At 49.6% G+C, this 24,190-nt stretch overlaps 1 protein-coding gene across 1 annotated transcript in view; it reads left to right on the top strand.

Moving 5' to 3' along the window:
* The window catches only part of DNAH9 (dynein axonemal heavy chain 9), a 312,417-nt gene that overhangs the window by 253,026 nt on the left and 35,201 nt on the right, over positions 1-24,190 (top strand). Inside the window, exons 61-66 of the mRNA XM_040630049.1 lie at positions 2,291-2,439; positions 13,175-13,302; positions 15,745-15,972; positions 19,891-20,082; positions 21,202-21,393; positions 23,421-23,591. Coding sequence (XP_040485983.1) covers positions 2,291-2,439; positions 13,175-13,302; positions 15,745-15,972; positions 19,891-20,082; positions 21,202-21,393; positions 23,421-23,591 — 1,060 coding nt within the window. The remainder of the gene's footprint in view (positions 1-2,290; positions 2,440-13,174; positions 13,303-15,744; positions 15,973-19,890; positions 20,083-21,201; positions 21,394-23,420; positions 23,592-24,190) is intronic.

The raw sequence follows: 24,190 nt of genomic DNA on the forward strand, positions 1-24,190 counted from the left end.
GGGGAGCCCCAGGGCAGGCATGGCCTGACGAGCAGAGCCGTGCACAAAGGTCATGTGTTCGTAGTAACGGAAGCCTTTGTACCAACACCCAAAGCCCATAAGGCCTATGGCTATGTGTTTGCCATGTATTTTCTTAAAACCTAAGTGGACAGTTTGGAAAGAGGTGCTCATCGATCGCAGCGTTGAGAAGGATGCTGGGCACACCTGATGTGGTGGGAGACGATGGTACCCAGAGAACAGGTGGAAGGATCCTTCGCGGCAGGAAGAACATCCTTCCCCCTCCTCCTCCCCCTTCTTCTTCTTCTTTTGATAATAGCCATCCCGATGGGTATGAAGTGGTATCTCACTGTGGTTTTGGTTTGTATTTCCCAATGACTAATGACAATGAACATCTTTTCATATGAAAAAAAAGGGAAGAATATCTCTCCCCTCCCTGTCCCCCTCCCCCTTTTTCCTCCCCCTCCTACCCCTCGTCCTTCTCCCCCTCCTCCTCCTTCTCCCCCACCTCCTCCTCACCGCTCTCCTCCCCCCTCCTCCTTCTCCCCCCTTCCTCTTCTTCCTCCTATTCTTCTTCTTCTCCTTCTCCTCCTCCTTCTCTTCCACCTCCTCCTCACCGCTCTCCTCCCCCCCTCTTCCTCCTCCTCCTCCCCCCTTCCTCTTCTTCTTTTGATAATAGCCATCCTGATGGGTATGAAGTGGTATCTCACTGCGGTTTTGGTTTGTATTTCCCCAATGACTAATGACAATGAACATCTTTTCATATGAAAGAAAAGAAAAAAGAACATCTCTCCGCCCACAAAGAAGGGAGAGAGAAAGGGCTGAGGCTGTAGCTGAGGTGGTAGAAGGATGACAGCAAATGGAGGAGGACCTTGTGTGAGGGCTCCTGTTTGCCCCGAGAAGTCGGGAGCAAGGTCATCGGTTGAGCCTGTGCGTCAGAACAGGTGGCGGGGCATTTGGTATACGGAAGATAGATCGGTTTTGTGGTATGTCCGTCGTACCTCACAAAGGTGTTTGTTTAAGGTTATAGGCCATGGAGTCAGCGCTGGCTGGGAAAGAAGTGAAGAGGAAGGAGATGATTTCATTTATTTATTTTTATTTTAATTTTTTGAGAGAGCATGCAGGAAAGGGGGGAAGGGGCAGAGGGAGAGAGAGAGAATCTTAAGCTGAGTGTGGAGCCTGATGCTGAGATCAGGACCTGAGCCAAAATCAAGAGTCAGAGGCTTAACTGACTGAGCCACCGAGGCACCCCGAGTTAGGTGATGATTTTTTAAAAAAAGAAAACAGGGAGGCCAAAATACTGAAAATCCTACGTTTGTCATGACACCAATACAGGCAAACAAGAGGTGGAATGAAAGAGTCAGTTGCTGAGTTGCCGATAGGAGGCTTTAGTTGGAGAGTGCGATGTTTCCATTTAAGGTTTCAGATGTAGACAAAGTCCTCGAGTAATGACAAGGATGAAGGTGTGGCCATGAAGTCAGGTGGCTGAATGGGGGAAGGAACGAAGATTAAGAATCTGGAGGATTATCCACATGGATGTTGATGTCACTCAGGCCGGTGGAGAGACGGCCCATGAGCCAAGCATTCAGGGAAGTAGAGTGATGAGTGAAACAGTAGGTGACATCGACGTTGCAGGGGTCGTGGTGATGCAGCCAGGGGAACGGGGTGTCCACAGTCCCCCCAATATGGAGAAGACATGGTTTGGAAATAGCAGTCATCAGTGAGGAGGACCAGGATCCTACCTCTCAGTCCTGGGGTAGGTCAGAGGCAAGAGACTACAGAGAAGAGTGTCCTTGGGGAAGAGTTAAGGCCAGAGTTGGGCCAGATGACCAATAAGTGGTTTGGAAGGTTTGGAAAGGAACGTTGGTAAGTGGAATAAGATGAAACAGAGATAGAAGCATGAGAGCATAGGAAGACAGAGGCCCTTAAATCTTGAGCAGGGAAAGAGGACTGCAGGGATATGGAGGATGGAGCTTCCTGAAGCTTCCAGAAGGCATTGATCCTGGCTGTCTTCCAGTGGATGGTGGTGATGGGACAGGACACCCAGGCTTCACAGAGGGTCAGCAGTGGTGTGGATGGATGGGGAATTAGAACGAGCCCTGATCTAGGACAGCAGGTGGGCAGTAACAGCATAGCTTCTAAGCGTCGACTTAACAACTAAGGAACCGGAAGTTGGCCCCAGCTCTGTAATTAACTACCAAGCCCATGACCTTGAGTACATCCCGCCAGGTCTGTAGGCCTCCGTTTCACAGTTCTGTGACGGATACACATGCGTGTACTTCTTTCCCGGCAGTGATTTTGTCGAGGAGAAGCTGGGAAGCCAATACGTGGCAGGAAGAGCGCCAGACTTTGCGACCTCGTTTGAGGAATCAGGACCAGCCACACCCATGTTTTTCATCCTGTCTCCAGGGGTGGACCCCCTGAAGGACGTGGAGAATCAAGGTGAGAAAACCTCCTCCCGGAGCCCAGGCTGCCCCCACTACGTGAACTTTCACTCCTTGCGTCCATCAGTCTCTCTTCTCCTGGCTCAAATCTTAGTAAGCAGTACTCAGTATTTGCTGGCATAGAGAAGTCAGGATCATTGCTGAGCCAACACCAGGGGGTCACCACTGGAGAAAGGACCATCCAGGGCGGTGTGTGGAACAGTCCACGCAAGCAGGTTCATGAGGAGACCTGGTCCTGCCACCACCACCCCCCCACTCCCTCTCACTTTGGCCAGACCAATCTTTCTGAAACACAGGTATGACCCTTCAGGGCTCCTACTGCCCTGAGAATAAAGTCCAAATTCCTTAGCGTGTCTCCCAGGGAACTTCATCCTCCCGTTCCTCCCTATTTCTCCACCTTCTTTCCGTTATTAGTTTTCTATTGCTACTGTAATGAATTACTGCGAATCTGGAGGCTTAAAATAGCACTAATGTATTATTGTACAGTTCTGGAGATCAGAAATCATAAATAGGTCTTACCGCCTCCCTCTTTTCCTTATAAAAAGTCCTATGATTATATGGGGCCACTTAGATAATCCAGGACAAGCTCCCTGTCTTGAGATCCACACTGCAGAGTCCCCTTTGCCCTGTAAAGTCCTACGTTCACAGGTCCCGAGGATTAGGACACGGACATCTTTGGGATCTATCATTCTGACTACATTCCCTTAATCCCCTCTTTTGCATTCTACATGGCAGCCATTCTCCCAAGCCTGCTGTGTCCCCCTGAATCTCCTTCACCAGGTTACCTTCTATTCATCCTTCAGATCCCGATTTCAAGTCACCACCTCCAGGAAGCCCTACTGACTTCCAAGATTCTAGGTTCCCCTCCCATGTGCTCCTAGAGTGCCCTTCTTTATGTCCATCACCTTTTAATTGTCTAGTGACTACGGTGCCTTCCTAAGGGAGTGAGAGCTCGTGGTAGTTGCTTCTGCACTTCCTACTACTCTTATATCACTAGTCTCTTTTTTAAGATTTATTTACTTATTTGAGAGAGAGAGAGTGAGCACGAGAGGCAGGGGAGGGGGTAAAGGGATATAATCTCAGGCCGACTCCATGCCCAGCACAGGGCCCAATGTGGGGCTCGATCTCACGACCCTCAGATCATGACCTGGGCCGAAACCAAGAGTAGGACGCTTAACCAACTGCACCACCCAAGGCCCCCCTTGTATCACTAGTTTTACATTGATCAATTCTAGATATCTATTTATAATCCCTGATATAAAAAATAAGAATTTCGCTCCCACTACTGCCCACTAAGACTGTGCACTTCTACCCCATTTTTAACGGCTTGACTGAGATATAATTCATACGCCATATAATTCACGCATTTCAAGTATATGATTCAAAGTTTGCTAATATTTTCACAAGGCTATGCGACTATCACCACAATCTAATTTTAGCAAATTTGTATCTTCCCCCATCCCCAAAAAACTCCTAGATCTCTTAGCAAGCACTCCCTATTCCATCCCATGTCCTCCCTAGGCCACCACCAATTTACTTTCTGTCTCTAGAGATTTGCCTGTTCTGGACATTTCCTATAAATGAAATCATCCATTATGGTGTCTTTCACGGATGGCGTATGTCACTTAGCATAACATTTTCAAGTTTCATCCATGTTGTAGCTGTAACATAGATCAATCCTTTTTTATGGCTGGTACTATTCCCTGTATCAATCTAGGCAGGATTATCTTAACAACATTAAGTCTTTTGATCCATCAGTATGGAATGTCTTCCCATTTATTAAGATCTTCTGTAATTTCTTTTATTACTGTTTTATAGTTTGGGGTGCATAAGTGTTGCATTTCTTTTTTTTTTAATTGAAATATGATTAACATACAGGACTATGTTAGTTTCAGGTGTACAGTACAATGACTCAGCATTTCTATGCAGCGAGTACTCAGTGCTCGTCATAATAAGTGTACTCTTAATCCCCTTGCATTTCTTCAGTTAAATTCATTCCTGAGTAGTTGTTCTTTTTGATTCTGTTGTAAGGTAGAATTGTTTCCTTAATTTCATTTTTGGAATGGTCACCGCCAATGATTTTTGTATATTTTCGTATATTGATCTCCTGTCCTGCAACCTTGCTGAACTTGTTCATTCCAGTGATTTTTGTGAATTCCTTAGGTTTCTTGCAGATACAAGTTTATGTGATCTATGAAAAGATAGTTTGACTTCTTCCTTTCCAATCTGGATGCCTTTTTATTTCTTTTTCTTGCCTAATTGACCTGACCAAAATTTCCAACACAATATTAAGTAGCAGTGGCAAGCTTGGACATCCTTGGCCTGTTCTAGAACTTTGAGGAAAATCATTCAGTCTTCACTGTTAATTATGATGTTAGCTATGGGTTTCTCATAGATACCCTCCATCAGACTGAGCAGGTTGCCTTCTAGTTTGTTGACTTTTTTTTCCTTTATCATGAAAAGGTGCTGGATTTTGTCAAGTGCTTTTTCTGTATCCATTGAGATGATACCATTTTGTCCTTCATTCCATTGACATATTACATTAATTGATTTTTGGAAGTTAAACTGACCTTGCATTCCTCGGATCTCACTTGATCCTGGAGCATAATCATTTTTATATATTACTATAGTCAATTTGCTCATATTTCTTTGAGGACTTTTACATCTATGTTCATAAGAGATAACGATCTGTCGTTTTCTTTCCTTGTGACGTCCTTGTTTGGGGCACTAGTAACCTATACATCAGAATGGTGTGGCAAGTGTTCCTTCCTCTTCTGTTTTCTTGGAAGATTTTGTGAAAGATTGATATTAATTCTTCGTGTGGGATAGAATTCAGTGGTGAAGCCACCTGGACCTGAGCTTCTCTTGGTGGGAGGGTTTTTAGCCACTAGTTCAATCGCTTCACTTGTTATAGATCTATTCTGATTTTCTGTTTCTCCCTGAGTCAGTTTTGGCATTTGTTTCTAGGAATTTGGACGTTTCATCCAATTATCTAATTGGTTGGCAAACTCCCAAATACTGGTATCTATATTAAAATGTTTACTTCCTTGGGGCACCTGGGTGGCTTAGTTGGTGAAGCGTCTGCCTTCAGCTCAGGTCATGATCCCAGGGTCCTGGGATCGAGCCCCACATCGGGTTCCTCCCTTGGGAGCCTGCTTCTTCCTCTTCCTCTGATGCTCCCCTGCTTGTGCTCTCTCTCTGGCCCTCTCTCTCTCATAAAGAAATAAAATATTTTTTTAAAAAGTTTACCTCCTCTATTGGCTATGTTCACTTAAACAGTGTTAGTGAAACTTGATGTTTTATTTTGTGACTTCTAGATCATTTCTCTTGGCTTCCCTCTCTGTAAGCTGAGACTTTAATTTTCCAACTTGCATCAGCTGTTTTACTTTTTCCTAGACAAGGATGAATATATAGTTATTCTACTCTGTTACCATCATTAATTTTAGTCATGCCTAGTCTACGAGTTAACTGTAATATTTGAAAACCAATAGCATTTATATCGTAATTAATATACACATATTAGTCGCCGAAGAGGCCGCTGACTATGCTAGGATTACATTTCCTTCTTCGCGGATCCAGTGTCCTAACCTCCAGGGGTCTCTCAAAGCACGTTCTCGGCATGGAGTTTCAAAGTCATATCAAATTTCAGTTGGCCTCATATTTAGATGATGATTTTCTTGGATAGCTTTTAGTTCTTCCTGGAGTTTCTGAATGTCTTTTCCTTGTTCTTGGGAGAAGAAGTAAATGCCCCTCTGCCATTATCACTAATATTTCATGCTTCTTACTTCTTGTATGTATTTACTAGAATCCACTTTATCCTTCTTGAAAATATTCTACCTAGAGCCCACTTATGTTCTGTTCTAAAATTGATAAATTGCCCTCTAGCCATCCTGGGACTTATTTTCTTCATCTTCTAGTTAAGTTCTATCATTTTTGGATCCTGTGTCTTTTATCTTCACTTTCCACTCTCGTTTTGCTAGCATGCGCCATCAGAAGAGAGTCATGGGTTGGGGCGCCTGGGTAGCGCAGTCGTTAGGTGGCTGCCTTCGGCTCAGGGCGTGATCCTGGCGTTCCAGGATCGAGTCCCACATCGGGCTCCTCCGCTGGGAGCCTGCTTCTTCCTCTCCCACTCCCCCTGCTTGTGTTCCCTCTCTCGCTGGCTGTCTCTCTCCGTCAAAATAAATAAAATCTTTAAAAAAAAAAAAAAAAGAAGAGAGTCATGGGAAGTAAAATTTCTGAATCCTTCGGTGTCTAAAAAGGCTTTAATTTTGCCCCCATACTTTTTCAGTAGTTTCGCCAGGTGCAAAATGGTTTTTACTCAGAATGCATCCGCATTGCTTGGTTGTCTTCAAGAAGTCATTTATGTTCGGTTGAGGTCAGATGCCTGTAGGGTGCTGTTCTTCCCTTCGTTGTTGGTTGCCTGTTTCTGTTCTGGAAAGTTCCGGATCATCTCTCTAGCTTGTATTCTGAAATACCATGAGCTGGGTTTGGTGGGTGTGGGTCTTTTCCATTCGTCTGCTCAGCACTCAGCACACCATCGTAAGTGGAAAAGTCATACCTTTCTTTACCTCTGGAAATTTTGCTCTGTTGTTCTTAGTAAATACCACTACCATTCACCAAGTTTCTCATCCCCGAAACCTTGGAATCAGTCACCTTAGACACCCCCTCTACCACCCACCACATTTAGTCCTATTGATTCTGCCTCCTAAATCCATTTTGGATTGGTCTGGTTTCTCTCTCCACTGTTGCTTCCGTGATGTGAGTCACAGTGATCTCACCTGCACTGACCCAGCGGCCCTAACTCACCCCCATCTTCCCCCCGGCCTGCCGTCTTTTGCCACTCTGCAGCCAAGGACATCTTGCTAAACCTCAAATCTGATTGTTAACTTAAACACTCTCCTCCTTAAAATGCTCCAGTGGCTTCCCATTGTTTTAGGGAAAGTCCAGTACCATTGACGTGATCTGTGTGGCCAGCGTGGCCTGGCCTTTGTGCCAAGCCTTGGATCTTTCCTCCCCCCAAGCTCATTCTACTCCAGCCACGTAGCCCTTTTAGATCCTCAGCCACACTCTGAGCCTTCCTGACCTAGGGCATTTTCACAAGAGATTTCTTGTATCTGAACTACTTCTCCCAGCAATTCAAGAGAGCAGTACCCACTCATCCCGCAGGTACCAGCCTCTGCTGACCTCCCTGTAACACCAGACATTCCCTGTTACACATGTATTTGCTTCAGAGCATTCAGTACACTTCTAATTAAATATTTCTTTTAAGGGTGCCTGGGTGGCTCAGCCAGTGAAGCATCTGCTTTCGGCTCAGGTCACGATTTCGGGGTCCTGGGATCCAGCCCCGCGTCAGGCTCCCTGCTGAGCTCCTCCCTCTCCCTCTGCTGCTCGCTCTTTCTCACAAATAAATAAATAAAATCTTCAAAAAATAAATAAACAAATACTCCTTTTATAATTTTAACTTATGTTTGCCTACCTGCTTATCGTTAAGATCCTCAGGTCAAGGACCATGTCCTCTTGCGTATCGTTTTTTAACCCGTACCTAAAAGCATAACTAGCAGAGAGAAGGCGCCCAGTAAATATTTGTTGAATGAATTAACAAATGAATGGATGTCATAAGAACTGTTGTCGTAGCTGAGTTATTCCTGATGTTCACCCTTTTACAGACTTCTGTATTCCTTCTGTTTTCTGGAGTCTTTATTCCTTTCATGTTGGCAAAATCTAGTTTCCTCATTTTGATTCAGTATTTTTCCTTTGTGGAAGCTTTCATATACCCTGTTGATGAGCAATTTCCTACTCTTCCTGGCCAATTGACCTCCATCTCTTCCATCGTGCACTTTGAGGCTTTCTGTCATTTCAGGGACGCTGACCCCTCCCTGATCCGCATTGGTTATTTGTCTCTGAATACATTAGCTCAGTCCTGCCCTTGGCTTAATCTTAGCGCGTATTTCCTCACTGGAGGCAATTTTGCTGTTCATCAACCATAGATCAGTTAGGCACCTGTGCCGCCTCCTCTCTCCCCCTCCTTCTTGCCTTCTCGATGGCTTCATTTATTTTCTAATTCACCCATTTAGAACATATACTCTGGTGACAGCCACGCTTTCTGCGTCTTGAATCAAATCAGATTGCCTGATGGGCTCCTCTTCTCCAGTTTGGAATCTACATGACTGACTCACGCTTTCCTCTCTCTCTCTCTAGCCCCAACTGACTAAGTAAACTTGCTGTCTCTATGCTTGGGGAGAGTCTGTGTATCAGACAGTTCACTGTTTCACTCCGCGTAGACTCTTACAAAGCTTGGCATCCTTTCCTGTGTTTGAGTTGGTGATTTATGTTCTGAACTCCTTCGTATCTCTATCCCTTTGTTTCAACATGCCAGTTCTTAATATTGGGTGGGGTTTTAAAACCTGAGAGTCAGGGGCACCTGGATGGCTCAGTTGGTTAAGCATCCGACTCTTGATACCAGCTCAGGTCTTGATCTCAGGGTCGTGAGTTTGAGCCCTCCACATTGGGCGTGGAGCTGAATGAATGAATGAATGAATGAATGAATGAATGAATCAACCAACCTGCCTGCCTACCTACCTACCTACCTGAGAGTCAAATGAAAGATTTGTTGCCTCCTCCTCATTCCACCACCACCCCCCACCCCCAACCCAGATGCATTGAACCCACAAAGTTCTGTGTGAGATTTCAGGAGTTCTCTAGTCCCTAAAGCTCGTCCGCTGGCCCTTGACAAGGAATGTATGCTTTTCTGGGCACCTTTATGCCTCTTAGTCTCCTCCAGGACTTTCCTTCCTCAACAACTTTGGAGGAGGAGGAGGGAGGGGCGGGGGGGAGGAAGAAATTCCATCCACTTTCCCTGGCTTCTGTTTTAACTCAGACCTAGCACCATTCACCCCCCCGCTTTCCTTCTCGCCTTCTCAGATTAATCCCTTAAAGTGCTTTAACCCTCTTTCTCTCTTTCCTCATCACCTCCTTCCTGTATGAGCCATCCTTCCTTATTCGCACATTTATTCTCGCCTTTGCTTCTTTTAAAAGCAATCACCCGTTTTTTCCAATCACCCATAACACCTGCCTCCTAGGTCTTTGGTAGGATAGAAATGAAATCTCGGACATGAAAAGACTTTGAAATGTTCAAAGTACAGTAGCATTGTACGGCATTCTAACGAAGATGATAATTCCTGTGTCCTTGGAGGCACTCAGCTGGCTCCTTCCTCTACGTCCTTTCGAAGCATCGCCTCGTCCTTGGCCCTCCCAATCCATGACTCCCCTTTCCACCCTAACTCACTCACAGGCATCTTCTCAGTCTTTCACTTGACTCTCACACGGTCTTGCTCGGTCTCTCTCCTCCTTGGTCCAGTTATCTGGCTTTAACAAATAATTCTGTTATTTCCACGTTGTGATCAGGAAGAAGCTATACCTACCGCCTTTGCCTTCCACTGTTTCCTTTTTCTCTCTGCAATGTGCTGGTCAGAACTATGAGCTCACTTCGATTTTTGCAAACCTGCCACCCAGTGTGTTCAAAGACACAGTTTTCAATGTAGTGTTTCTGCGGCCAGATTATCAACGCTTTGCACGCAGCCCCTTTCCCGTTGTTCCTGGCCCTGTTCTCTTTGCTTTAATAGTCCATTGGAACTCAGTGAGGTAGGAGCGAGTGCAGTCTTGGCGAACAGCTTCAGGAGTGGCCAAGTATTGTTTTTCGCGTTGAGAGACTCATTTGTTCACGTGCCAGGGAGTGGGAGAGTGAATGGGGAGATAAAGGTGGATGATTCAAGGAGAGATGGGATTCAGGGAACAGAAGAGTGAAAGGCAGCGGGAGGACACCTCTTCCACTGAGATGGTGATGTGCAGGGAGGCGGACAAAATGGCAGAAAAATTGAAGGACTTCCTGCCCCCTGGCCTGTGTTTCCCCAGGAAAGGAGACAGTGAGGCAAGCTGCTGGGAGGACGTAGGGCAGGGCCTCCTAGGAATTTTCAAAGAGAAGGGGAACGTGCGACACAGCCAATTTCTAGACACACAGAAAGATTGCCAAACAGTTGGGGCGCCTGGGTGGCACAGTCGTTAAGTGTCTGCCTTCAGCTCAGGGCGTGATCCCAGCGTTATGGGATCGAGCCCCACATCAGGCTCCTCCGCTGGGAGACTGCTTCTTCCTCTCCCACTCCCCCTGCTTGTGTTCCCTCTCTCGCTGGCTGTCTCTCTCTCTCTGTCAAATAAATAAATAAAATATTTAAAAAAAAATAGATTGCCAAACAGCATTGAGGGGGATCGTGAACTTGGGGTGGCTCCAGTTCACCAAATGTTTCCCTTCCTCTCTTGTTAATTCGGCCAGGACTAAGGATTTAGCAAAAGTCGGTGGCTAGAAGTAGAAGGGTCACCAAAGTTGGGGATTTTGTAAGATCATTGTTCTAATTAAGGATTACTGAATCCATATTAAATAAGAGGGAGGTCAAGGTGAAGAGTAGAAAAAAGAGAGAAGCCAATGGACTGGGCATTTCACTGAAGTAGAATAGCAGGTGAGGAGGGGGTAACAGAGGGAACCGCCTAGAAAATAGAAAGTGATAAGAGTGGACACGAATGAAGAATGTGTCCGACATAGAACAGCTCTCGGAGATAGTGAAGTTCTGGGTGCAGCCACGGGGAGTGGGTAATAGAAGTGGATGGAGTTCAGTTCTTTAAAGATGACAAGACATGAGGCTGGAGGTTGGCTGAGTCATCCGTGGCGACCTTGAGGTTTACCAGGATAATGATGAAACGGGACATGTGGAAGATTTTGAACCACATTCCAGAGCCCCTAATGGAAGTCAATCTCACTGGGGGGTTGGTGGAAGACAGAGAACGTAGAAGGTAGCAGGTAATATAGCCCGATGGCACATGCTTAAAAAGAAAAGGGGTTTTTACACAGGGATAGGAAGAAATAACCTGCAAGTAGCAAGAGGAAGCTAGAAAAACATTCCCCTTCCTCCCAGCCCCATGGGTACATGGAGCTCAGGAGAGGGCCACGGAAGGTGCCACATCCTCAGAGACAGACAAGGAAGCGGGCTGGGGAGGTGTGAAAGGGGGTTTACAGTGGACACCATCCGGGTAACCCTGCCACATGGAGGGGGGATCCGAAAAGGAAAGACAAGTTAAAGGTAGGAGTGGGGGGCATGGGAGCCATGGCACAAAGCAGCATGAAGGTGAAAAGCCACGAGAACGTGGCTGCCGAGACGGGCAGGGCGTCCCGAGAGCCTCACAGGTGCCAAGGGAAGGACCCCGCAAGGTGGCCCCGGCACATCACGGGGCAGGCACGTTCGGTCCTTGAGAATCCCGTCAGTGCTTCCCCTTCCCAACATCTCCACGTCCGCCCCATCCTCACGCCTCAAGCCTAGACTGATGCCAGCTGAGCCCGCCCTGTGCACACCGGCCTCTACCCCAAGGGGTGTCCGCAGTCCGCGGCTCGCAGACTCATCTTCCGTGAGCCCCTCTTCTCCTGCATCTCCCTGACGAAGGAAAGAAATTGGCTCTTCTGTGAGTAGGAACCTCACTGAGACTGTCTACTAATCCCGGCACCTTTAATCCTGGTATTTTCTCTGGAATAAGTTGTTCATATTGCCGGTTCCAAAGCTCCCATCAGATCTCTTGCCAGCAAGGATTTATGGTTTAATAAGGGTGTTTCTTGGGTTCATCTCAGTTGAAACTCTCATAACTCTTCCTCGCTGCAGAACGTCACCATCCTTTGTCTTATACGGACTTGCGAAGGAGACTCCGTACTTTTTCTTAGTATTTAAAAGAAATATCCAGTATTGCCAGTTTTGTTTAAATTTTCGTGCACGGGGCTCAAATTGCATCTTCAGTTTCAGTGCTGCTGGAACGAAATGTTTAAGGACATGGTTTTTTATCCTTTTCCTGTTTTTCTGTTTCTTCGCTTTTCTCTCACGTGCTTTATCTTCCTAGAAGAAAATTGCTCGATGAGTCCTGCATGGCAGTATATACGCTTTTATGATCGTCTGTCTCAAGAATATTATGTGATTTCTCTAAACGTGATCGTGCGGGGCTAAGGGCGGCCACCCAAGCAGAAGCGGGCCTGGACATGAAGGTTAATTGCTCTGGGTGAAGCCTTTCCTGGGCTGGCAGAACACCCAGGGGGATGGCCGGGACGTGTGTTGCGGTAGCAGCTCCCTTGCCTCGCTCCGATCCCAGCCGCCCTTCCCGGGACGGAGTATCCCCACCTGCACAGCCAGGCCCTTCCCCGTCTCGCCTTTCGCTCCTCGTTGCGCTCACTCATGAAAATGAGGAGATAAGACATTGCTGTGTGTTGGGAAAAAAGAGCGGAGGAAGCTAATCTGGAGTGAAGTACCGGAAGCCGGAACCAGCTGAGTCCTTCCCTAACCGGCCATCCCTTTCCGTGGAGTTCCAGGGAAAATCCGTAGTCAGAGGACAAAGCCAGTCAGGAGGGGTCACACCCACATGTGTGCTCATCTGGGGGCCATTTCGGCCTCTAGGGTAGTGGACCAGTGCCTGGTCTTCAAGGGAAGCTCACAGAAGAGCACAGCTTTGGGGGATTCAGTGAGGGGGAGGGTTGCAGTCCCAATGAGAGCTCCCCCAACACACTCCTGAGAGGAAGAGGGGAAGGGTTTGAGGGTTCAGGCCCGCCTGTGTTTGAGCAGTGACATGGCGACGGGCCTTTCGCTGTGAGCACAGGACAACAAAGATGGCGGACACGAGAGAGCATAAGGACAACTCCATACCCCTTTCAGGGAAGAAGCTCGGGTACACCTTCAACAACCGGAACTTCCACAACGTGTCTTTGGGGCAAGGACAGGAGGTAGTGGCCGAGGCGGCGCTGGACCTGGCTGCCAAGAAAGGTCACTGGGTTATTTTGCAGGTAAGCCCCCTCTACCCTGATCGGGGTCATTCTGGACCCTGCACCTGTCTGGACCTCACGGGCCATTCTCTGGGCTCCTCTCTCCTCTCCACCCCTCTCCCCTGCCTTTCCTTCCACACCCTTGCCCTGTCTCACTGCCTGATCTTCTCTCCTTCCGTCCTCTGGGGTCCTCCCCACCCCTCCCCATGACTCCTTGTCCCTCGCCCCTCACAGGCCCCCACCCGCTCTCTAGTTTAAATAGCTCCAGTTACATCCCCATTTGGGGCCTGCTCAGGGAGTAGGTATCCAGCTGAAGACCCTGGAAGCTGGGTCTTGTTCACCTGCTAACGTCTTCCCAGGCGAATCACAGAACTTTCCACCGCTCTGCCCTTCTGTGCCCTGCATTCTGTGCTGTCCGTTACACGCGTGACTACAACAGCACACGTGTAACTGGAACTCCACCTCTGTACCCGGAGCTCACGCTGGTGGGTGCCAGTCTGGAACGTCTCCTGCCGGTAACTTCACCGAACTCCCAAGACACAAGGGCGGCCCCTCTTCTGTCGCGGCCTGTCCCCTCGTCCCTGGTTTATGCACCTTGCAGGGGAGCTGGGGCTGGGCCAGACCTCTATCAGGGTGCCCTGGCTGAGCTGAAGTGACTTACTTGATGACCATGTCCTTCACTCCATCTCCTGAAGGAGACACCTGCCCCTTAATCCCCTTTAGACACCCAGCGTGCTACCGTGAACGTAGTCACACCCACCACAAGCCTGCTGGGTGGCAGAATCGATGAACAGATCAACAAGGAAAAATAAACAAAACAAGGAAGGTCACTCCCATCCTGTCCTGGCTTTGAGTCCCTAGAACTTCGGTCTCCTGACCACTCACTGTGTCACCACTGGCCGCAGCGAGAACAGCCACCCAGAGTTCAAGGTCTTTGTCCTTCATTTCCCTGGGACTCTGTCCAGAAACTCAAGAGAGAAGATGGTGAGAGCTAGGGTTTCTGCTTCCTCCCTCGTGGACCAGCGGGACCACCCCAGGGATCTCAGGCCTGTGTGCCAGAAAGACCCCATCCTGGGCCCTTCGGGGACGCAGCCACGGGGGCAGTGAACAAAGAGCCCTTCCTCCCCCAGCACAGAGTGACCTCAGGACACTCACATCTGCCAGTGTCCTTTCCCGAGAGCTCTCCCAGATTAAATTCAGGAATTGGGATTCCTGCAGGAGGAGCGGAGGGCCGGGCTAACACGGCCCTGGCTTTCCCAGGCAGCCCCCTGAAGTCTTAGCTCCAACACGGGGCTCAGAAATGAATTCCTTAACAAAGGTTCATTTCAACAGCCACCCCTCACGCTTATGTAGCGGTTTACGGGCTACAAAGCCCTTTCAAATCCATTCCCTTTGGTTCTTTGCAGCAACTCTGTGAAATAAGTAGGGCCAATATTCTTGTTCTTTCTCCTTTTATAGAAGGGAAAGCAGCACTAAGAGACCAGGTTGCCGGGGCCAAGCCCTGTGCTCCGTGCCGATCTGTGCAGTTAAGGCTCCGCGAGCAGGCTTCCTCGAATACTTACAGAGGAGCCTTTACCTGTCCGTCATAATGAAACATATTGCAAAGCAGCTGTCCCGGCGAAAGCGAAAGCTGGATTCTGCAAAGTAGTGCTGAGAAATAAATGTAGGTTCAGACAGACAGACAGACAGGAATCACACCGGGGGAGGGGGGCGGTTGGGGAGGAGGAGGGCGCAGACGGAGGAGCTGGGCTGGGAGTAGGAAGCCTCCCCAGCATGTGAGCAGCAATGTCTCCGTGTGTTTTAGGAAGATAAGTTTGGCAACAATTAGCAGAATGGTTGGGAGAGAGGGAGAGAGGACGCAAGGAAGCTAGCTAGAAGTTTAAATCAGTGCTTTGCAAACCCGCATACAAACCACGGCAGGATCTGATTAAAATGCACTGATTTCAGGAAATCTGGGAAGGGCCGAAGAGTCTGCATTTCTAGAGAGCTCCCAGGTAATGCCAACACTGCTGGTCCGTGGGCCCCGCTTTTGAGTCATCAAGGGCTCACATCCTCCGGGTGTCAGATGCAGGGATCTGGACTTGGAGCGTGTGGACTGCGTGTTCGAGTCTTCAGCTGTGGCCCACAGACCAGCATTTTCGGCATCGCCTAGAACTTGCTAGAAATGCAAATCCTCAGGCCTCGCCCTAGACCCCAGAATCTTTGTTTTAAGAAGCGCTGCAGGGGATTCCTGCGCAGCGTCCGGTTTGAGCACTGTGGGCTGGAGAGACTTGGGAGATCAAGAGAATAGGGTTCAGCTGCCAGAGACAGGCAGGTGCCATCACTGGGAACCCCAAGGCCTGCTGCAGTGAGCTCTATTTGAAGGCCAGGGCCCCCCCTGTAGCTGCCTTCCTGAAACTGTCTGCCACTAGCAAAACTAAGCAGATGTCTGCATTGGGGGTGGGGGTGTCTTCGTTCCCTTAGAACATCCACCTGGTGGCCAAGTGGCTCGGCACCCTGGAGAAGAAGCTGGCAGAGCACGGCGAGAACAGCCACCCGGAGCTGAGGGTCTTCATCAGTGCAGAGCCTGCGCCCTCCCCGGAGGGCCACATCATCCCCCAGGGCATCCTGGAGAACGCCATTAAGATCACCAACGAGCCTCCCACAGGCTTGCACGCCAACCTGCACAAGGCCCTGGACAACTTCACTCAGGTACAGCCCCGGGGGGCGGGGGAGACGAGCAGCGCGCTTCACCATTGGCTGACTCAACTGGGTCAAAGGGCATCCAGCTGCAAGGGGAGGAGGGCACGGAGGGGGGAACGGGCCGTGGAGGGGTGTGTCCCCTCTGTGACGGACCTCCTCCCAGTGCCCGCTGAGCACAGCCCAGCTGTCAGTTCCCCGATACACCCGGGGGAGCCGAGCTTGGGGTGTGTCTCTGGCAGGAGGTGTGGGGGACCTTTCCGCAAGTCTCTCTGCTAACTGTCTGCAAGCAGGGGACCGACGCGCGTGTTCAGATGAGAAAACCTGCCATCTGCGTGCATCCTGAGTGTCCGGGGTTCAGATAACCCGGGTGTCAGATGCGGGATCTGGACCCGGAATGTCACCGTGTGGGAGGCCCTCAGACTGTGGTCCCTGGAGCAACAGCAGCTCCTGGGAACTGGGTAGAAATGCAGACTCTCAGGCCCCAGCCTAGACCTACTGAATCAGAAACTCTGGGGGGTGGGGGGCCACTTGGAGAACGCCAGGCTACAGCGAAGCTGAGAATATCAGGGCAGAAGGTTCAGAGGTAGGCCACGGCGTACTGGAATCTTCCTTTAGTGGGAATCCGAGACTCGTGTGGCGGAGCGTGTATTTAAAGGCAAAGACAGGCCCGTGGGTAACTAACTCCATATGTCACGTCTTCTTGCAAAATCTGCAGCTCAGGCTTTCTTCACCTTCTCAGGAAGGCAGCCTGTCTTGTTGCTTCTTCCGTGGGGAGCCCCCGCTTCCTGGGAAGGGGAATCCACAAAGGTGTGACTCCCAGGAGATCGGGGGCCACGGGGCCACCTTGAAGTCCATCCACCACACTGGGCCTCGGTGGAGTCCAAGGGGAGGGTTCTCAGGTCTGTCCTCTCTGATGTTGTCTTGTACTAGGACCCACGGATCTGGCTTCACAGACCCCATGCTAAAACTCACCACCAGTCCCAGAGGGGTCATCTCGGAAACCTCAAACAGGCTGTCCAACAGGACGACTCTTGTCACTAACCCATCATAAACCACCAGGACTAGGGGCCCACTGGGGTCTGGTCTAACTTAAACTTGAAAGCTATATAGCAGTCAGGGTCTGAGGTGATTTTACTAAGTATCTGAGACCCCTCGTAGCATGGGGATCAAGCAGCCCCACTTGGAGAGGAAAACTTCCCAGGGGGAGAAGCAAAACATGTCCGGCCTCATTTCTCACTCCCTTTCCCATCCCAACTCCAAAACCCACTCATAATCTGGGGTAGAGAGTGGGGGGACATTACCAGGGGATTTGGGATCTTTTCGCTTGACATTTTCATTAAGAAACACCTGCCCGTTGAAACATGGAGTAGAAAGTAGGGTGTTCTCTTGTCCGGGGCCTTTCCTTTCCTTTAATTTTTTTTTTTTCCCTAAATAGGCCTCCACTAAACTCCTAAGTACTCTGTACCAGTGTTCAGAACTTCCGCATTTTCTACGTTTTGTATTCCGCGTAGGGGAAATATACGTTCTTAGCTCTGAAACCTACAGCCTTCTGTCCAGGAGGGGGTAGCCGGCTGCCAGCAAAACCATTTTTCTGCCCTGAAAAGTCACTGGTTGCCCAACAGTGTGAACGCACATCACGCCACTGAAATGGACACTTAAAAATGGTTGACACGATAAATTTTATGTAGTCTATTCTACCGGGAAATTTTTTTAATTCATAATTGAAAAGTAAAAGGCCCCGGGATGTAGTTAGCTAGCTGTCTCAAAGGACACAGTGACAGACGTCTCTCCGATCTTCTGCCTCGGGGGTCTGGACAGATCCAGGGGGGAGGGTAGAAGATGTCTCGGATGCTGGATCTCCTAGTAATTCATAGTACAGTGTTATGCCTCAGTAGAATTATCATCATCTATAACCGCCTTCTGGCTTCATCGTCTCAGCCTCCCCATGCACCCCTGTTCTTGGGTTTCTGTGTCCAGTCTTGGTTATCGGGGAAATAAATCCCGAGGGATGCTGGCTTTTCCTGGTTGTTCAGGCCCTGCCGCAGTTGGGCGTTGGGCCATTTATAGCCACCCTTCAGGAACTCAGTCTGGGAAAGACAGATAGATTTAGGAGGATATTCAGCGCTCACAAGTGTTTTAGTTGTTCCATTTTGCTTTGACAAGTGCCCTGGAACAGAGGCCGGGTTAATATCCCGTCATTCACTCTGTTCCTTCAGAGCCCTATTTTAGCCATTCAGGGGACAAGTGGCAGAACGGAGTTCGTTTTATCCCTGCTAGCCGTGCTGTTTGGGGATGATGACTTTATTCTGACTTTGTTTGAGGGTGCCACTGTCGACCAGTGTCAGCATCTCAATGTAGGACTCCTTGTCTTTGTGCTCGAGGCCTTTCTCAGTGGGGCCCAGCGCCTGGGGGGGCTCAGTCAGTTAAACGTCTGCCTTCGGCTCAGGTCATGGTCCCAGGGTCCTGGGATCGAGCCCCGTGTGGGGGCTCCCTGCTCAGCGGGGAATCTGCTTCTCCCTCTCCCTCTGCCCATCCCACCCCCTTGCTTGTACTTGCTCACTCTCTCACTTTCTCTCTTTCTGTCTCTTTTTCTCTTTGTTTTTTTCTCTTTCTCTCTTTTTTCTCTCTCTCTCAAATAAAATCTTTAAAAAGTATTTCTTTCATTTAAAAAAAGAGTAACAAAAGCAGCATCCTACGTGTCTCTATAGAGAACAGCTCCATCCAGAAAGCAGTCAAGTTCTTGCTCGCACAAGGCAGTGACTTTGTCCTCTGTGCCACCTCTGACCTTTCATATCCAGAGCTTTGTGCCAAATGTGGTACCCAACAAAGGCACAGGGGGACCCCCACATATCCAGAGAGAGATAGGGACTGTCCTGAGTTCATCGTGGAAAAGTCAGATGTACTAGAAGTTTAGTCCTGTCTCTCTGCTTTTCCTGCCCAGGTGAGCAAAGTCTAAGGACCAATCCTCGGACGAAACGGCGGGACTCAACCCAGTCCAATTTGCGCAAGCTTTGAAAGCACCCCTCGTAGGCTCTGCTGGCAACATCTTGCTCCTTCCTGATCACAAACGGTCTCACTCGGGAAATTGTTGTTCATTCCAGGCAATCGAGGGATTCTTGTCCTTCCACGCCTTCAAGATGCAGGCTTTCCCCGTCTGCCACACCATCCCCACCGTCCCCCTTAAAACCCGCCAAGTACAATCCCATTGCCTTCTTCTGCACTGTCTCTCGATTTCCATTTCTTCCTTCTGTCCCTTCTTTAATCCCCTCTTCATGAGCCCCACCTTTTCCACCCTGCCTTACACACTGCAGGCCAGGACCCCTCTGCACTCCTGTTCCCGCAGCCGCATGGCTGGTCACCCCTGCTCAAGTTTAGAGGAGCAGTTGGCATGGTGAAGGGCACGGTACTCCTCTTTCTCTCGTGGCTCTGATTCCCATCCTCCCCCTCGGTCACACGGGCCGTGACCACACCTGCTCTGGTTCCGCGATGGGCAAGAGAAGCATGGCAGGAAGGGGAGGAATTCGAGGTGATGCTGTAGGAGTCGCCACCCACACCCCAGCACAAAGTGACACTCCTATGTCACATGCGACCCTCATGACCCACTACCCCGGTTTCCATCTGTGCTTAGGAACTTAATTGGCCTGTCCGTGGGTGCAAACGTGAGTTGCAAACCAAACCCTGTAATAACCTAAATCTAAACATTAACTCAGATTCTAAACTAGAGCCCAACCCCTCCCTGAGGTCCCCTCGGACCCTAAGCCCACGCCCACTCACAGTGCAATCTGTAGTCCGGCTGCAGCTCAAAACCTAACCAGGACATACGGGAACCTTTTCCAACGCAACTCCCAACCACCATAACTCACGCACTGGTCCGCACTGCGTAACAGCAGATCCGTGCTAACGTTGGACGCATCCCTTTCCTTGCAGGACACGCTGGAGATGTGTTCCCGGGAGACGGAGTTTAAGAGCATCCTCTTTGCTCTTTGTTACTTTCACGGGGTGGTGGCAGAGAGACGGAAGTTTGGACCGCAGGGATGGAATCGTTCGTACCCCTTCAACACCGGGGACCTCACCATCTCCGTGAACGTGCTGTACAACTTCCTGGAGGCCAACGCAAAGGTAGCATTTCCGGCCAGTGTAGGGGGAGGCCGGGGGTGGGGGCACCTCTCAGAAGGATGATGCATCATCGGCAGAGGGAGAAGGGGTAGGCACTGAGAATGGTCTGTGCCCTCTCCAAGTACAGGAAGTCAAGTCCAGCCCAGGACCAGGGTGAGGCCAAGAAAAGCACCACAGTGAGGTTAAGATCCAGAAAGTTCAGGAAGCCAAAGCAGTGACTCACACCTGGTGTGAGTGGGGCCCTTGAGTCTTTGTCCCAGGACCCAGCAGACCATGCCCACCCAATACCAGTTCCCAGCTGACTTAGCCAAGAACACAGAACTTCTCTTGGGGCACACAATTCCTCACGTAGATGTGGTCTGACCAAAGTTGAAGAAGCCAAATTCTTGGTATACCTCATCTCCCTCATTCTCCGTCTGATATATGCCATTTCAAAGAAAACTTAGACTAACAGCCCGTGCTTTTCCATTTAAAGGAATGTTTAGACCATCCAGGCTCTTCTAGTTCATAGACCAAACGTAGCATCGGCAGGCCCCCCTCCTGTTGCTGGTGGGAAACACGAATCAGGCCCAGGTGCCCCAAGCCATCGCTCTGCCTCCAGCTCCAAGGTCCTGGGAAGCTCGCCCCCATAACACCCCCTCTTCATTCTCTGCACTGAGACAAGGCTTTCCCCAAGAGGTTCCCCTCCTAACTTCACTATCGTAACCTTGCACGCTCCGTTTCAATCACTTCGAACTTTGGAAGCGGACCACAAACGGATATGCTAAGGAATGGCAGGAATTAGGAAAGTGCCCTGGTCTGTACTTTGTTCCATGGGATATTTGCTCAGGGAAGGGACTTGTAGGTAGAGCCTGACTTCATTGCCACAGTTAATGACCATGAAAGAGGGAAGGCATATACGCAAGGCGGTTGGCACCTTGCCTCTCCTCACCCTTGCGTGTAATTTTGCAAGCATTTGACGAGCTCCCAGGCGCGCCTGACTCTGCCGGGCACCAGGGGTGTGCCGGTGAATACAACACCGCTCCTAATCTTGAGAAACATCCTGTCTCGCGGCTTACGCTCTGCGCGCACATCAGGGCAGGCCTGATGTCTGTGTGGAGGTCTTTCATCCCTGTCTCTCAGGTCCCCTATGATGATTTGCGCTACCTCTTTGGAGAGATCATGTATGGAGGCCATATCACGGATGACTGGGACAGGAGACTCTGCAGGACCTATCTGGAGGAATTCATCAGACCAGAAATGCTAGAAGGAGAGCTGTCTCTGGCACCAGGGTTCCCACTCCCGGGCAACCTGGATTACATTGGGTACCATCAGGTAAGGCTCTGCTCATACGGGACCTGGGTCTTCCTTCAAGTCTGTCCTGCAGGACTGGGGATGTGCGCACAGGGCCAGGGAAGAATGGCCTATAGAACAGAGCTTATATGGAGTGTGGTTCTCAGCCCCAAGTGTGCCCTGTTCGATATGAGAGCTGTGGGATTCCCGGCCTCAAAGTAGCGATACAATTGAGCTTTCAGAGATCTTTCTATTCTTGATGTTTGGCTCAATAATTCTATGTATTGCTCTTTTCTACAAATAACATTGGGGGCATTCATTTGATTGTTTTCATCCAAGATATTGACAAAGCCATTAGGAGCAAAATTCCAGCTTAAGAATTTAGCCAACTCTGAGTAAAGTTTATATTAGCGATTTTAAATATCTTCGGAGGGACATGACCTTGTGGGCAGATCATTCACCCCTCCTGTTCTTTGTCGGCTCTTGTAAACACAGGCACACCCGCCCCTCACACACACACACATTCCCAGGGAGCTCTTCCATATTGTTACTTTGAGTTCTCATTTTACTATGACCACAGCTATTTTTAAGGGGCTCATCTTTTGTCTATTTAGCCTGCCATGGGAGATATATTAAAAGACAGTTTAAAAAAAAAAAAAGCTTTTTTTGTTGCTTGACTTTTGAACATGCCTAAAATAACTCTGAATACCTAACTTAAGGGAAATATCAGTCATAGAAACATTAGCTACAAACTTTAAACAAAAAAAAAAAAAAAAAAAGTTTCTAATTTTAAACAGAAGGGCGCCTGGCTGGCTCAGTCGGAGGGGCGGGCAACTCTTGCTTGCGGTGTCATAAGTTCAAGCCCCACGTTGGGTATAGAGATTACTTAAATAAATGTATTTTTAAAATCATAAAATTGAAAAAGATAAACTGCCAAAGTCATTCAATCCAGAAAAACTTGACCCTATGAAAAGAAATTTCAAACAGTAAGACTATTTAAAGAAAAGGAATTTTTAAAAACTGCTTGAGCAGAAGGCCGCGAAATTTGTGCAGGAGCGCCCCCTAGTGTCCACGGGACCATCTGACAAGAGGCTCGGGTCGGGGATGGCAACAGCACAGTTCCAAATGACTGAGACAGATTTTCATCTTCTTTACGTCTCTCTTTAATCCGCCAGTTTATGGATGGTTACAGGGCACCTACCAAGAGTTCAGGCGTGTGCTGGGGGCTGGAATAAATACAAAAAGTAACACACAAATGTGCCTCTAAGGAATGAGCCAGCTTTTACTTAGACTAGGGGCCACACCGGCAAATCAGAATCAAATTAGGAGCGCACCTTGAGGGGCACTTTCTCACGGTAATGGAAGGAACTGGAAGGGGTACCCAGGAAACCTTCGGAGAAGAAAGTGAGGGACAGTTGTCTAGGGACAGCCAACAGGGGCCCACCATGCACAATTTTAAAAATGTCTTAATTCAAATAATTTTTGCCAGAGGCAGGAGTTCCCCAGTTCACAGCAAAACTCGCCTTGTCCCACCACCCGATTCACACATTTATTTTACATGCGTGGTCCCATGTTTGCATTTGGGTTTGTCATCTCTGATTTAGATAAATGGAGAAGCGAGAAAAGGAATTTAAGGGCAAGAGGGCGGGGGTCCTAGGAGGGCTTGAGTAAGACACGGGGTAGGGCTCATTATTTCTCAAGGACTCTGGGAAGGCTTGTGTGTGGAGGGAGGGACAGGTGTAGACCCGGGAGCAGGCGGAGCAGAGACAGGAGACAGATGAAGTCCTCTAAGCTTCCAGAAGGACAGCATGCTTGCATGGGCTTGGCAGTTCTGGAAAACTGGCCCGGCACACAGTAACAGACGGTGTCAGGGCGAGGCAGGCAGAAGGGATGTGCACCAGGTGGAGCGCGTGCCCACGACAGCAGCGCTGGTGAGCAGAAGGCCACCCTGGAGGGCCAGAGGGACGCGGGTGCCTGAGGCCGGCAGTGGCCCACGGACGATGAACCAGAGTGGGAGGCGGGAGACTCGTCTCGGTTTGTGTTTCAGTGAGCTCGTCCTTGACTTTCAGTACGTCGACGCCGAGCTGCCTGCAGAGTCGCCCTACCTCTATGGCCTGCACCCCAATGCCGAGATCGGGTTCCTGACCCAGACCTCGGAAAAGCTCTTCCGCACGGTGCTGGAGCTGCAGCCCCGGGACGGCCACGCCGGAGACGGAGCAGGGGCCACGAGGGAAGAAAAGGTATGGGGGGGTTGCCAGAGCTCCTTCTGGGGAGCCTGAGGATGGCACAGGGAGACGCTCCTCCTGCTGGCCGAGCTGGCAGCACAGACCACGCCTTGCACGCCTTCCACTCACACGTGGTGGCGTAGCTGTGACCCGCCGCACCGGTCGTCCGGGTTAGTCACTGGGGCGCTGCCACTGAGCTTGGTTTGTTTTTTTGTTTGTTTGTTTTTAAGATTTCATTTATTTATTTGACAGAGGGAGACAGCCAGCGAGAGAGGGAACACAAGCAGGGGGAGTGGGAGAGGAAGAAGCAGGCTCCTAGCGGAGGAGCCTGATGTGGGGCTCGATCCCAGAGCACCGGGATCACGCCCTGAGCCGAAGGCAGATGCTTAACGACTGCGCCACCCAGGCATCCCTTGGTTTGCTTTTCTAGTTCACCCAAAGACCATTTCTATTCCATTTTTCTGCCAAAAGGAAGAAAGGCAGGAACAGTGGTGTTGTGGGGAGCTGGAAGGGGCCCTCATGATTTCTTAGCGAACTGAGCAGCGCCGGGTGGGTGGGTCCTTAAGAGGGCCACCCTCATCCCACCAACTAGATGCCCGCTTGGCGTAGTCACT

Source organism: Ursus maritimus, unplaced genomic scaffold, assembly GCF_017311325.1.
Source record: "Ursus maritimus isolate PB19 unplaced genomic scaffold, ASM1731132v1 scaffold_14, whole genome shotgun sequence".
In the NCBI taxonomy this organism is placed as follows: domain Eukaryota; kingdom Metazoa; phylum Chordata; class Mammalia; order Carnivora; family Ursidae; genus Ursus; species Ursus maritimus.